At 30.6% G+C, this 16,259-nt stretch overlaps 1 protein-coding gene and 1 pseudogene across 2 annotated transcripts in view; both read left to right on the top strand.

Annotated features, from left to right (window-relative positions):
- Positions 1 to 4,726: 4,726 nt before the first annotated feature.
- On the top strand, positions 4,727 to 9,470 carry LOC102578236 (uncharacterized; annotated as a pseudogene).
- A 3,976-nt stretch (positions 9,471 to 13,446) lies between these two features.
- LOC102604983 (uncharacterized) overlaps positions 13,447 to 16,259 on the top strand; it is an 11,439-nt gene continuing 8,626 nt past the window's right edge. For both annotated transcript variants that reach the window (XR_001474304.1, XM_006354386.2), the window contains exons 1-2: positions 13,447 to 13,578; positions 13,829 to 14,010. Coding sequence is in view for 1 of the 2 variants with exons in the window: in XM_006354386.2 (XP_006354448.1) it covers positions 13,837 to 14,010 (174 nt within the window). In the remaining variant the exon portion in view is untranslated. The remainder of the gene's footprint in view (positions 13,579 to 13,828; positions 14,011 to 16,259) is intronic.

Raw genomic sequence — 16,259 nt, 5'->3', positions numbered from 1 at the left:
AATATCGAAATAATATAATGACTATTAATTATTTTTGGGGTGGTTATGATAATAAAAAATTATGAGAGTAATGTAAATAACGACTATCAAGTTTTAAATTATTAAAGAATATTAATGAATGGTTAATTGACATATTTATTATTTTACAATAATAATAGAGAAATAAAAAAAAATGTAAAAAAAATAAAATATTAATAAGTGAATAAAATTCTAGAGCAAATCCTCAATATTTAGAATGTTTAACAAAAGTAATAGAAAGAAAGGCTAATGAAATATTTTAATTAATTAAAAATTTAGCTTTTACGGAAATGGAAAAAATTACTATGAAGTATCATACCTTTTGAAGTATGGCAGGTCAAGTATAAGGTGCTCACCACTACAATTTAGTTGTCCATTAATGAGTGCCTAAACATGTTGAACATCATAAAAAATAAAAAATAAAAACTCATCAAATCAATAGCGAAATAATTGTTATATAACATGCCACAAAATCTCATATAATCAAATTTAATATTCTATAAAGGGTAGACATATGAGAATTGTCAAGAAATTATATCACTATTCAAAGCAATCTAAATATATATAATCAAAATACTATTTGCTTCTACATAAAAATAAAACTATGATACACTTCGAAAATAAATAATAAGGTAAAAGAAAAAAGTAAAAAGAGAAATTTGCTAGTCACTCAACATACCTCATCAAGTGGGAAAAAAACTTTGTAGTCATTTCATTGAATCTTTGCCATTCTCATAAACTTATAGGCGTAATTCTTAGTTGCCTCATGACTTTTCATTACCTTACACCTCTCTATTATTAGTAACTGTTGGTTTTCATTAAATAGCTTTTAATTATTTTATTTGCAATCATTATTATTATTACTAACATTTAACTCTTATTTTTAATTCAATTGTTACAATTTCCCTGCAGGAATGAACAGAAGATATAAGAAAAGTCTAAAAGTTTTGAGAAAACGTATAATTTAAAAATTGAGCATTTAATTCCAATAAATAATCTTTTTATACTTCCATGAATATATTTAATTTTAATCAAAAAAATATTATAAAATGTCAAATAAATGACAAAAAAGATAAATACTAATAGTGGCCGGTGCCACATCACCTCTTCAATTTTGTACATTAAAGAATAAAATAAATGGAGGAATAGTAATTGTCCTTTTTTTTTATATAATAAATAAAATAAAAAAATATTTCTTATAAATTGACATGTGAAGAGTCTTTGTTATACATAAATGTTCCTTCATTAATATAATATGTATTTATAATAAATTAAATGATACTTTCACAATAAAATAATTATTTTAAATATGAAAAAGGACCAAAAAAGGAGGGAAAAAAAATAAATGGCAATGGAGATGTGAGAACGCCCAAGATCAATGACTCACAAGGGTAAAATAAGAGTAATAATGTTATTTATGTATTAATTTTGTGAAATAACAAATATTAAATATTATCTTATTTTAATAAAAATGACATCTAAATAAAACGAATGGAATATATATATCTAGGTCGGTCCCGCATAAAATAATTTGCTCAAGAATATGTCTTTAAATATTATTCATTCACAACTGGTCGTGGATAAGAACATGTATACAAATATTAAAAGAGTACGATTAATTGGTATTTTTTTTTAATTATTTTGCTTGTGCCTTTTCATTGAATGAAAAGTTAGGCAAGCCGAACAATAGGTAGTCTCAAAAGAAATTAACTATTATTCATTCACAACTGGTCGTGGACAAGAAAATTATATCATGGACTTATTTTTAAGAAATATTTATTTTTCTTTATTTAATTATTATATTTTCGTATTTAATGATTAATTATTTTTCATCTTGTCTTCTTGTTTTTTTTTTAAAACACGTTTTACTGATCTAAAGTTTATTTTTTTTAAATAACGTTCAAATATTTTTAATACATCGACTTTGAGTATTATTTAAACTGGCATATATATAATGGAATATGGATCAAAGTTTGTTTTCAAAATGGACGTGATGGCACTCGTCTTATCCCACCAAGACAAGCCAGCCTAAAACTCAACCATTACAATAAAATGTGAAAATTTCATAATCAACTCAAAAATATCCTCAAAATCTGGTTGTCACGTGTACAAGCTTCTAATGTGTTATAACAAAGTTGAAAGAAAATACATGTTTCAAATGACATTGTTTCTAGAATAGAACAAGATAATAATTAAGGAGAAAGAAGGTCCGTTGAAATGACAAGCAGCTACCTCACAAACCTCCACAAGAAGCCTCAGACAAGGAGAAGAGAAAATATCACAAAGGTCTGAGCTAGTAACCTACAAAAAAATGTAGTAGCAAGGGGTGAGTATCAAACCACACGGTACTCAGCAAGTAAACCTCTAAACACAAGTTAAGGGGATAGAATACATGTACTCCTTACACCCCAACCGAACCTCCACAACTACAACCTGCATAAAATCAGCACAACCTAACAGTTCACAATTTACAAGCACATATCTCAACAACTACATTCTAACAATCACATATACTCAACAACAAGCTCAATATTCATCAATTACAACCTCCACAACTCCAACCTGCTTTAAACCAGCTCAACCTAACAGTTCATAATTCACATAGCACACAGCTCAACAATAACACTCTAGCAATTACATATCCTCAACAACAAGCTCAATATTCATCAATCAAAGTTCCACAGAAAGGCACTCACAGGATCACCAAAAACACAATATCAAGTTCACTAATGATAAATATGTGATGCAATGGAATGCAATGTCAAGTATAGTGATGCATGTCTGACCTAGTGATACACACCCGCTATCTCTCAGTCCGGGGCCCATGGAGGACATATCTGTCCATGCATCCATCGTGGCGCGCGATACGATCCTCGATAATAGTAACCATTGCGGCGTGCGATACGTCCCTTGAAATATAGTATCCATCACGACGCGCAATACGTCCCTCGAAATGGTACATCCTCTTTAATTTCTTATTCTTTCTCAATTCACACAACACTTGTCATAACCATGTCTCAGAACCATGCAAATGACATGTTCACACAAATAACGAGGAGATAACCATTTTCATAACATTGCACAATTCACAACAACACAATCATGATACAACATCAACAATGATTCAACAAGCCTTTCAAACCATTCTCAACACATCACACACAAACAATTAATCACATTGCCTTTTATTACCCCTTTTCATCATTAGAATTAATCAATGTGGACAAGTCAACCCATCACCAAGTCTCATTACCCCCAAACACATATTACAAGGAATACACGAATTTCATACACTTAACAAGGGTTTAGAAATCCACTTGTCTCAAATAGTTGAACAATCACTCCGGTACTTGAGCCTTCCTCTTTCGTTGTACTTTCAAATCAATACAATCTATTCAAATCAATAACCACAATAAGACTTCAAAACTAACAACACTCATATTACTATGTGTTTAGCCTTGACCCAAAAATTCACCCAATATAATCAAGTTTGTAAATCTTGATGCCAATTAACATTTCAACTATCATATTTTCCAAATTTCAAGTCTAGGATTAAATTCAGTTTTCCCAATATCCTAATTCAAATGGTATTCACATAATATCATACACCTAATAATTAATTATATATCTCAATATATTAAAAACTGAATTTATAATATAATAACCGACTAATATTACTATTAATTTCGAAGCCACTTTTACAAAAACAAATCAGTGGCGGCGAATCATGACCCCACTGTCAAAATCTTGCCCTTTTTCATGATTCTAATGATTTCCTAATTTTCCAAATACCTATCAACTTTCATTAAATAATAATAATATTAACAATGAACATTTTTCAAGCATTAAGTATATAAATATCACAAGTTTCAGATTGTTTCTTACCCGTCTCCTTCGTTGTTCCCCTATCTCCTTTTTGTTTCTAAATAAAATAATTAGGTATAATTCAAAGTGGTAAATTTCACTAATTTAATCATATCATATATTTATATATATATATATAAAAGAAAACCTTAGGCCCCGGCTACGTGGCGCCATCACAAATCAGAATTCCCATTTAATTTATTTATTTTTAAAACTAGTCTTCCCCTTTCATGAAAAGTTGTGAATTTTATGAAAAGTTGCGACTTTAATGAAGAGTTGCGACTTTTATGAAAAGTTGGGACTTTTATGAAAAATTGTGACTTTTATGAAAGGTTGTGACTTTTTCGAAGGGTTGCAACTTTTCCAAATAGTTGTAACATTTCTAATTTTAGAAGGATTTCTAATTGTTGGAAATCCTAGTTGGCAGCTTAGGTGGAGAGATCAGTCCCACATGGCTTGCCATGTCATTAACAATTTGGGTTGTTAACTTTTGAGGGGTATCTGTGCTCTCTAGGGATAACAACGGGGGTATTTTTTATCTCAAAATGTAACGGAGGGTATAAGTGGTCTATTTCGCATAGTTCAGGAGCAATTTTGACCCTTTTCCGTTTTATAAATTCCGTGATATTAAATTCCCGCGCGAAGCGCGGATAATTTTACTAGTTTAATTATATGGTACAAATGGTATAGGGTCTTAAATAAATTATCACTTTAGCCCATTAACTATCGATTAAGTCAATTATACATAATTACCCATCAACTAATTAACTAAAGTCAACGAATACTTTGAAATTACCAAAAATGACCTTCCGGGTCATTACATTTTAATTATGAGTCCTTCGGGATGGCTCAGTTGGTTTGGAGGGTGGTTATTCGACCCGGGATCGATCCCCCTTCAATGTCTTCTGAGTTGAGTTTGTCGCATACGGCTTGCCTAGTGCGGTTTACATCTCCTGTGTGGTTTGCAGGCTATTACACAGTGGTTGGAGCAGGGATAAATGGACTAGTTACTGCATATGAATTGGCAAAATCTGGTGTCAAAGTTGTGGTTTATGAGAAGGAACATTATCTAGGCGGCCATGCTAAGACCGTTACTGTCAATGACATCGATCTTGACCTTGGCTTTATGGTCTTCAACGGGGTAAGTACGATCAGAGGGTGTTTGAGTAAGCTTATAAAATGATCAAATCATTTAATTAGTTGTAACTTGTAAGCATTTATTTTTATACTTAGATGCGCGTTATTAATAAATGCTAAAGTGCTCATTCATAACTTAAGTGTGTGCATGGAAGGATAACAAATTTAAGTCATTTTCGATGTGTTAGGGTATCATTTTGGCCCTTTTCCAACTTATATTTCGAAAAATGTTTGTTATATAAGGGGTGTATTGAATTATAATTTAAATGTCTATGTATATCATCATGTTAATTATATAAGATTTACAAATTCATGTAGTCACCAATGAAATTTTAGCCAACTCGAAATAACTTTAAATATGTTACTAAAAGTTAACATTTTTACTCTCCGATAAATATTTAATAAGTGACATTGTTACTCTCATATGATTTTACAGGAAACTTATTCGAACCTGATAGGATTTTTTGAGTTACTCGGAGTTGATATGAACATCTCTGATATGTCATTCTCAGTGAGCTTAGACCAAGGCCGTGGTTGTGAATGGGGTACTCGAAATGGATTCTCTAGTTTGTTTGCACAGAAGAAGAATGTACTGAATCCATATTTTTGGCAAATGATAAGAGAAATTATCAGATTCAAACAGGATGTCATAAGGTACCAATAACTTATTTCATTACATATGTTAATTTTTGAGTATTTCTGTTAATTTACTCATCTCATTAGAAATTTAGAGCACATGTATAGTTTTCTTTGTTCATTCGAAGGGAATAAATCATTCTGTTTTGTGCACTTCATTTATTTCATCACGATTACGTTTCTCACTGCATTGCAGTTACCTTGAAGAATTGGACAACAATCCTGACATTGATCGCAATGAAACATTAGGACAATTTATTAAGTCACATGGCTATTCGGAGCTATTTCAGAAGGCATATTTGGTGTGACACTGCAGTTTGTCCTTGTTATTGATTTTGATACTTGTATAAATTTGTCCTTTTTTGTTCATTCAAAAATTTAATCTTGCAACAAGCAATTGACACATATGTTTCACAGGTTCCAATATGTGCTTCAATATGGTCCTGCTCCTCAGAACGAGTAATGGGCTTTTCTGCTTATTACATTCTTTCATTCTTCCACAACCAACATCTTCTGCAGGTTCTTTTCTCTTAGCTACAGTTCAAGTAGCTAGAACACTTTGTGTGTTGATTATAGTCAATTGTTAAATGTGGTGCACGCAATACAGAATTGGAATGCTTAGCTTTTACTCATCTTATTGCCCTTGTGCCTAAGGGTGCTTTTTATTTCTTTCTTTGTAGCTCTTTGGTCTCCCCCAATTGCTCACTGTAAGATGGCAATCACATATAGACAAGGTGATTTTTCATTCATAGATACTTCAAAGTTCTTACTATTTTCTGTGATTTGTTAAGCATGTACATCCTTGAGAGTGATTCGATGGCAGTATCAAACACAGGTTAAGGAGGAGCTGGAAAAGAGAGGCTGCCAAATAAAGAACTAATTGTGAAGTAAATTCTGTAACAACAAATGAAGAAGGTCTAGCTTGGTTTTATCTTTTGGCTTTTTGCAAGAGTTCGCTGTGCGCTAAAAACTACTTGTGATTCTAACTGTAAATGAAAGTGCCCTTGCTGCAGGTTGTACCATAGATTGCATTGATGGTGCCACAGATGTATATGATGGATGCATAATCGCTGTACGTGCTACAGATTCTCTGAGAATGTTAGGCAAAGAGGCAACATTTGATGAAACAAGAATACTGGGTGCTTTCCAGTATGTCTATAGGTACTTTCGACTCCTATATTTGAATACCTTGGATTTCATTCCTCTTTAATTCTACTTTTTATCTATAGCCCGACATCACTTACGTTGTATATATATTTGTATTTTCTGTTACCAGAGGAGCTTTATTTTGTGGTTTGGTGAAGTTCAATTAGATTCTACAACCTGCTAGATTTCTGAGCTAATATGAAATTTGTATTGGAGGCCAAGATTAATATAGTTAGCCTCCATTCTGCCTCTAAAATTCTACATTCCTCCGTGACAGTGACGTTTTCCTTCATCATGACAAAACATTCCTGCCTCGCAACCCAACAACATGGTGTGCTTGTAACTTTCTTGGAACCACGAATAATAGAGGATGTGCGACATATTGGCTCAATATAATCCAGGTGTGTTATGGAATACAGTGATTTAGGATCTTGTATAGAAAGTAGAAGATAATGTTTTCAGTTGGAAGTCTTTTCTCTTAAATTGTGAACTGTCTAAACTTACAGAATCTTGGTGATTCAAAGCTGCCTTATCTCGTAACCCTCGATCCTCCTCACACACCAGAGCATACGTTGCTTAAGTGGACCACCAGTCATCCAGTACCCTCAGTTGCTGCATCAAAAGCTTCATGTGAGCTATATCAAATCCAAGGAAAGAGAGGAATATGGTTTTGTGGAGCATATCAAGGTATGAATCTCTTTTTAAGCAGAGTGTTGAGAGTTGCTTCAAGATATCTGTTCCCTTGTAACCTGCTTTTGTGCATAGTCTACAGTTAGACTCTTCAACTTTGCTCAATTTAGTGAACCAGTTTCTCTAACTGTTAGTCCTGTAATATTTCAGCTTATAAGTTTAATTTGAATCTGTTTATCCCAATTACGTTTCTATTTTGATGAAATCGATATTTAGGGGACTAAACTAGCTGCCAAGCTATTTTTGCAGAGAGAATTTTAGTTTTCTTTCCACTTCCCTTTAGTGCACAAACTTTATATTCCGCTTTGTGCTTCACTGTTTATTGATGTATATTTGCTGCAATATTTCAGGCTATGGCTTCCATGAGGATGGACTTAAGGTAGTCTGTTAATAACAAACTAAAAACAAATTTGGAGTCTTTTGCAGCTTTTGTTCTTATATAGATGATTGTCCTCCTCAGGCTGGTGTGGCTGCTGCAGATGGCATGCTTAGAAGGAATTGTTGTATTCTGGATAACCCCAAGCATATGGTACCAACCTGGCCTGAAACTGGAGCACGCCTCCTCGTTACTAGATTTCTCAAAAGTTTCATTCAAACAGGATGCATAATGTAAGTGATGATAGTTTCACCTTGTATTACTTTAATCCCAAACAGGATACACATATGTACTTTTGTTATTATATTATTCATAGCTTCAAATCATTCATGCTAATGCCAGAATATTACTCAGAAGATTTTTGAGCTTTTAATAACTTTATTTATATGTTATAATATACAGCTTGTTGGAAGAAGGAGGCAAAATTTTCACCTTCCAAGGAACAGAGAAGAAATGCTCTCTCAAAGTTTCTCTTAGAGTTCATAATGCACAGTTCTACTGGAAGGTAAACTGAAATTTCCTTTGCCCCTACAAGTGATCAAAAACTTAACCAATCTCTTACAGGTTGCAACTCGAGCTGACCTAGGGATTGCTGATGCTTTTATTCATGGGGATATCTCCTTTGTTAATAAGAATGAAGGTCTTCTTAATCTTTTCATGGTGAGGGAATGGCTCGATATCTTTGTAAATAGCTATTTATCGGTACTTAGCTTCCTAATATCTTTTGCAGATATATGTTGCCAACAGAGATTTGAAAGCATCTGTTAAAAGGTAAAATAGTTTACTTACTGACCTGAAATCAAGAAACACAAACTTGTGTTCATATGTTAAAGTTTGTCATCATTTTGTGTGGCTCCAGAGGCTGGTGGACACCGTTACTAGATCTGTCATCTGCAAAATATTTCATTGGACATGTTTCAAATCGAAACACCCTGACTCAGGCTCGTCGGAATATCTCTCGTCATTATGACCTGGTAATTAATCAACATGCATATTATATCACCCAATGTAGAAGATTGCTAGTGAAATTAAAGTAGTTAATCCTGCACATATTTTTGCCAATTGCAGTAGATTTATCACTTCCTTCTTGTATTTTTTTCTTTTCCAGAGTAACGAACTCTTTTCACTCTTTCTAGATGAGACAATGACATACTCATGTGCAATTTTCAAGGTTAGATATCCAAACTTTTAAATGCTTGCCACTTTTTTCTTCGTATGTTAAGCTACATTTCCTGTTCTTTATCTTGTTCCATGGTAATCTATTAATCTATTATTCTTTCCGAATTTGTATAGACTGAGGACGAAGACCTGAAAGATGCACAGCTGAGAAAGATTTCTGTTCTAATTAAAAAGGTATTTCATCAACCAAGTAAAAAACTCTCCTGTTTATACCTAACTTTCAGGCATAATTGGATTCTGTTTCTGTTTTATTTAGGCAAAATTTAGCAAGAAACATCACATTTTAGAGATTGGATTTGGTTGGGGAAGTTTCGCGGTGGAAGTTGTCAAGCAAACAGGATGTAAATATACTGGTATAACTCTTTCGGAGCAGCAACTGGAGTATGCACAGTTGAAAGTTGAGCAAGCAGGCCTTCAGGTATAGTACTAATTATAATGTCTATATGGAGCTTGGACAATATAATAGCCTTACAGTATTTCTGATTGTATGAATATAATTGCTGTAAGCTCCACAAGTCTCTCCTCAACTCTAGAACCTTCTGCCCCTATCCGGATGCGGAATTAGTCTGGCAAAGTGGCGGGACGTCACATTTGGCTCCTGTCCATTCCTCCAGTGGACTATTAAAATTATTACATGTGTCACTTAGTATAGTAGATGGTTCAGATTAATTTGTTAAAATCAACACATTTAACTACAGTCAACAGTTATGTTTCTTCTTTGCTACCGTCTCTTTGTTCTACTTCTGCCTTGAGTAATTTCATATCATAATAAGGAAGAAGACCAATTGTATTCTCACTCAGGCTATCAACTTTTGCAAATTCAAGTGAATAAAAGGTACCCAATTTGGTTGCTGAAGAAAATGTAGAGTTATAGAGTTTTTTACAATATTATTCCATTGATGAATCTCAATTAAAGTACAACCCTTATTAGTTCTTTTATCTTTTAACTCTATCGTCCTCTTCAAATATGTAAATTTTAAAAAATATATCAAACCCAATTATACTAAGTGACACGTGTAATAATTTTAATAGTCCACTGGAGGAACTGAACGGATTGGCTACTGGACAGGAACCAAGTCCCTAATTAAGTAATTAGTATCATGTCTGAAAACCACATTTGCATTAATAAATTTCCTTTACATTTTTTTTTGCAAGACTCAAAATTTAGTCGGGTCCCAACATAAATAAGGATGCGGGGTCAAAAATAAAATTTAAAATTTAAAAGGACAAATTAAATTGGACAAATCAAGAACAAAATTTAGACTTTTCCTTGTTCTTGATTTGTCACTTGGAACTCTAGTTTACCAAGTGTAGTGATAGGTTTCCATCATGCCACGTTTCTCTTAAAGTCCCCATGCAAAAATGTGGTTTAAAAAATTCAAAATGACTATTCAAAATGCATGTCTTACTGACTTTATAATAAAAATGTAAATTTTCTATTTTACACGATTATTAATAAATTGATTAATTTTAGTATTTTATTTTTTGTTCATATTAATTAGCTTTTTAGAAGAAAAAAAATTGGGTCTTCAAAATTTGTTTAAACATTCAAAGTCATATTAACTGTAGGGGTAAAATGGAAAAAAATTAATTAGTTATATTCTGATTTAGTAAGTGATCAAATAATATGAGACAAATACTTGTAATAAGATGTTTATCTAATATGGAACGAAGGTAATATAATTTATTATAATTAGCTTCACTCTTCATGCTAACAACTTTGTTGATAACTCAAATTTCATCTTTTTCATTAATTTCCTTATAAAGAGAGATTGAAACTAAATTACTCCACTTTAAATAGAGGTATTGAAGAAAATTAGAAAAGGATTAGGGTGTTTTTGGTATTGAAGAAATATTTTTATGAAAAAAAAGTATTCTCTTTGTCTCATTTTATGTGGTACTTTTCGAATTTCTAGATTCAAGCAAGTCTATCTTTGACCGTAAATTTTTCATAGATCTTTTAAACATTTTGAATTATCAATTATTGTAACTTATAGTACTTTTTACGTAATTTACAAATATATAAATTTCATTTCAAAAAAAAACAAATTTAAAGTAAATTCATATTTAATTTGTATGAATTTGAAGGAGAATTTGGAATTTGAAACTTAATCTCCAAAAACTAAATAATTTCTATAGCATATTTTTGCATAAATTAGAGGAAAATGTGTTTCGTTGGAAAATTGATCTCTTTGATAAGTCACTATCGTCAAAGACATTGGTTTAATTTGAGATTAATTAGAGTTAATGAATGGTTTAATAACAATTAGTAAGAGGTTGTCTCAGAAAGACCTTCCGTTCGAACAAATCAAAGCAATAATTAAAAGAAAAAAATGGTAATGGAGAGAAACATAACAACTAATAGTGAAAAAGTATAAAGCATATATACAAGGAATCGAAACAACAACTAAGTACGATAATAAGAGTTTTTTTATTCAAAATTATTTAACTAAAAATGCAACAAATCAAGGCTATTGAATTCGTCCAAAGATTAACTACTAACTGAATATTTAGATCTGAAAAAAAAATTAGATGGCGTTTGACTGATTAATTATAAACATAATTCTTTTTTTTTCGAATTAAAAACATAATTCTTGATAATTAATAAAATTAAAATAACTTTTAAAAATAGAAAAGAAAAAAAAAAGCCGCGTTTAAATTTCGTTTAGGTTTAGAAGTCTCTTTTTTTAGATGTAATTATTATTTTAGAACTTGCTATATTATAAAATTAATTTTCATAGTAGAATGCAAACATATCATAAATTATATTTATGTTGTTTTTAAAAGATTGTTCTCATTCAAATAAGGAATCACGTGCAATATACGTACACTAAAATTAAACTATATTATAATAAAAATACGAAATATCTTAGCAAAATTTTGTTTGTATTTTTTACCTTTAGGTATATATATATGTTCTAGCATTGATAAAATAATAAATGCAAATAAAGTTTTTTTTAGTAAACACAAAATTGCACATAACAAAAAATAAAAGAAGAACAAGTATTAATAAGAACAAAACTATATTATAAAGAAAAATTAATATAATCGGAGAACAAATAGGAAACTTGTTAATTACTATTTAGTCCTATTAAAAGGGTTTAAAAACTTCATTAGTAACCTAATTCTTTATTCTCCATGGATATTGATTGCTCCTAACCAGGTGAGTTCTTTAAGCTATATTTATTTCATTTTATATGATTTGATTAAAAAAAATGGTTTTGTTTGTTTTTACTTTCATGTTTTCAACATGAATTTATATGAATTTGGACTTAATTTTCATTGAGAAATCATATTGAGATTAATCTATTCATCAATTATTATTTTTTAAATGTTAGGAAAATTCAACAAATGGATATAAAACAGTGTTTGATTATTCATTTGAAAGATTATAGTTTTGCTAAGTGCAATCACACTTTCCATAAACATAAGTTTTATTGTAATTTTATTCAATGTTAAATAATCTTTGTTTAATAAATAATTTAATGTTGTATAGGGTATAAATTTCGTTCAATGTTTGGGGATATTTCTGTCAATTAGCATTTGATAGAAGCATAATTAAAACCCTAACACGAAATGTTGATAGACTATTTTACTCTTAAAAAAATAACATTTCACATTAGATTCAATTATAATTTGAAATTAATTGAAAAAATAGCTATTAAATCTTTATTTTAAATAATTTCTACGGTATATGTGTGAGGCACATACAATTACTTGTTGTTATTAGAAATAAAGTTTTTTTTTGTCACGGCAAATCAGTGAGAAATTTTATCGTGAAAAAATGTACGATGGAAAATAGATTCTTACTATTGTCCAAGAAAAAGCAGTATTTTTTTTTTTTATCATCAACATTAATTACTTTTCCCCAAATTTTTCACAAGGCCTAAAACTATATACACCAATTAATATAAATATTATTTCTTAAGAGACTTGCAAAATTCAAAGTGAATAAGTAAAAATAACCAATCCTCTAGATCCGTCATCCGTCCACCAAGGGCGTACCTACCTTTGTCAGAAAATTACATTGTATATAGAGGTCAAATTTTGATTTAGTAAATACATATTTACGCATTGACACCTCTTGACACAAGTTAAATGTTTAGTCTAGCGGTTAAGGTACTGTAAAAACTCCTTGAGGTTGTAGGTTCTAGTCATACAAGCCTCATACTTAAATTTTTTACAACTATTGACACCCTGAATTAATAACAATTCTGGATCCGCTACTGCTCATCCACGGCTCCATAGAACCTTTTCACTTATAATTAGTCTATATAACACGAATCTAAATTACTCATGTGTTATATTGTACACTAGATAACTTCTTCTTTTTATGAGTCAACAGGAGACCTTATCTTATATATATTTATATATATAGGCTAAATATTAAGACATAATAGTGCCCACTCTCTTCTTCTTTTTTCCACTAGGTTCTGTGTCCTTTTGTACTGAGCCAACCAATCCTCACTGCTTAATTTTGTGCTTTTTTTTCTTCCTGCATTTTGTTCTTTGCTTCAACTTCAATCATTAAGGTAAGTTCATTTTCACTTTCACACAATGGCTATGCATTCTACATTTTTTTTTCACTTATAATGACGACGACTACTGATAATCATTCAACTAACAGTTATTATCTCAGAAATCCATCTGAGAAATCGACCCCTTATATGAGATGTCATGTGTAACATGAGTTAGTTTATGGTTGTATTACACAATATCGTCATATAAAATGAAACGAAGCGAGTATTAATTTTTTTAATTTGATGATTATTGTTATTGCAGTTATAAAAATGAAAGTAGCAGTGGTAGGGGCAGGGATAAGTGGATTGGTTTCTGCATATGAATTAGCAAAATCTGGGGTTAAAGTTGTAATTTACGACAAGGAAAATTATATCGGCGGCCATGCTAAGACCGTTACCGTTAACGGCGTTGATCTTGACCTTGGATTTATGGTCTTCAATCGGGTAAGTACATATGTAATTTTCCGTGTTCGGTACGAAGAAAAATATTTTTTCAATAATTACGTACTTACTTACTCGTTTGTTTGTCTTATTCGATATTCAATTTGAGGCTGGATTAATTTCGATTTATGCTGAAAAATATAATATATTTTTTATTTTAATTTGTTTGTTCTATTTTCTAATTAGTCTGTTTTAAAAAAAAATCTTTTTTGACAACTTTTTAAATCTAACTTTTCACGTGACATATTTAAAACTACAAAGTTATAAAGACATTTTAGTATAATTTACGTATTTTTAGTTTAAGACTATAAAATTTAAAGTATTAATTTAAAATCGGACAAACAAATTAAAATGAGAAAAGTATATATTGTTGTTCCACTTGTATATCTTGTTTAAAAGGTGATTTTTTCTAGATTTTTTCTGTTATGTATGAAAAGACAAGAAAGATAAGGCTTTATCTAAATAGAGAAAACTAGTCAGAGATCATATAAGTCGGTATTTTTTTTTTAAATGTAGATTAATTTGATAATGAAGTATTAATTAAGCTTTATAATCCTCTTTAGAAATTATTATGACACTAAAGTGTATAGAGAAATTAGATTTTAATAATTACAAATAAAATGATGAAGCTAATCAAGAATTTTAAAGGAGTTCACAAGTTGTAAAATTTCACAAATAATGAAAGAATTATCATGTGATATATAATGTTAAAATACGAATATTTATAATATTTCTTGCGGATTCAAAACCTATAACGTGTTCGATTGTGAATCGTTCATAGATGACAAAATTGAGATGTGAGATACGTTGTCATTGTCTCCCACCAAAAATTAAAAGGAATATTACAACATTATTAGTCGATCAGTAACATAATAATATATTCAGTATAATTGCATAAGTAGAATTTGATTAGGGTAAATAAAGTATTTGTATTTCCTGAAAAAAGTATATACTTTTTAATTTCTAAGATATTTCATAAAACTTTATATAGTGTAGTTTCTGTTGAAGCATAGATGGAATAAACTAATTCTGAAATCAGTTATCTTTATTTCTCGTACCAAACGAGCCTTAAGAATTTACTAAAATGAATAAGTAAAATAAAATATCTATTTTTGAGTCGTTTATATATACTTGAGAAATAAAAGTTAATTTTTGGACGTGTACACCTAAACAAACAAATAAAAACAATTAAAGATTCCAAACGAACATTAACCAAATCAATGTATAAACATACGACAATGCAATCATTTTCATACTTAATAAAAACAATTTTTTCTTTAATAGAATTGAAAAAAAATACTACATTTTTATTCTTTAATAAAGTTGAAAGTTGACATTTTTAGTCTTAAAAATCTATTTTATCATATATTGAAAGGTACAGGAGAAGAAACAGACCCATCGTTATGTGGTCCTAAAGTGAATTTAGGCCCAATATTGAATCCTTGTCGGACGGTATGTCCCGATTTGTTCGTATTTGATTGGACACAAAATTTGAAGAAATAATAAAAAAAATTGCACCTAAGTTTAATGTGTAAACACCAAAAGTGTTCCCTTGGTGTCATTTTTTGTGACAGTATTTTTTTTATTTGTCTGTTTTAAAATGAATATATATTCTTTTATATAACATTCGAAAATCTCATTGCATATTTAAATTCACAAGTTTATATAACTATGTTCAAGTCCATGACACATATTGTTGACTTTGGACCAACCGGCCTCACATATTTGTTCCTTGGGCTACTTCATCATCGAGCTCAAAAGCTTGCATACTATGTGAACTTGAACTATATATCTTATAAAATGTATTCACTTTTCTTCCTCATTCTGATGTGGGATTCATATGTCATGTGTTTTGGCCCAACAAGCCTCACATATTCGTCCCTTGGGCTACACTATCATTGACCCCAAAAGTGTGTACCATATGAATTTGAGTTATGCTTATAGAACTCTTCACTTCCCTCTTCCAATACGATGTGAGATTTTCTTAAGGTGTCACGTGTTAAGAATTCATCACCAACTTAATTATTTACTTAAGATAAGTCAAGAACAATCTAGAATATTCCGGAGGTGTAGAGAATTGAAGGAAGATCTCTAGAATGAGTATTCTAGAAAGAATAGTCTAGAAATGTTCTAGAAAGAATAGTTCTAGAAAAAGATAGTTAGGAATATTCTAGAATAGAGTAGTATGTATCTCTCTAGATTCTTCCATCACCACCTATAAATAGAGGTGGTCCATTTGAGTTGTAAGCAAC

The sequence above is a fragment of the Solanum tuberosum genome, unplaced genomic scaffold (genome assembly GCF_000226075.1).
Source record: "Solanum tuberosum cultivar DM 1-3 516 R44 unplaced genomic scaffold, SolTub_3.0 scf00174, whole genome shotgun sequence".
In the NCBI taxonomy this organism is placed as follows: Eukaryota; Viridiplantae; Streptophyta; class Magnoliopsida; order Solanales; family Solanaceae; genus Solanum; species Solanum tuberosum.
Note: the sequence above shows the minus strand (reverse complement) of the source record. Positions and strands in the feature narration are given on the sequence as shown.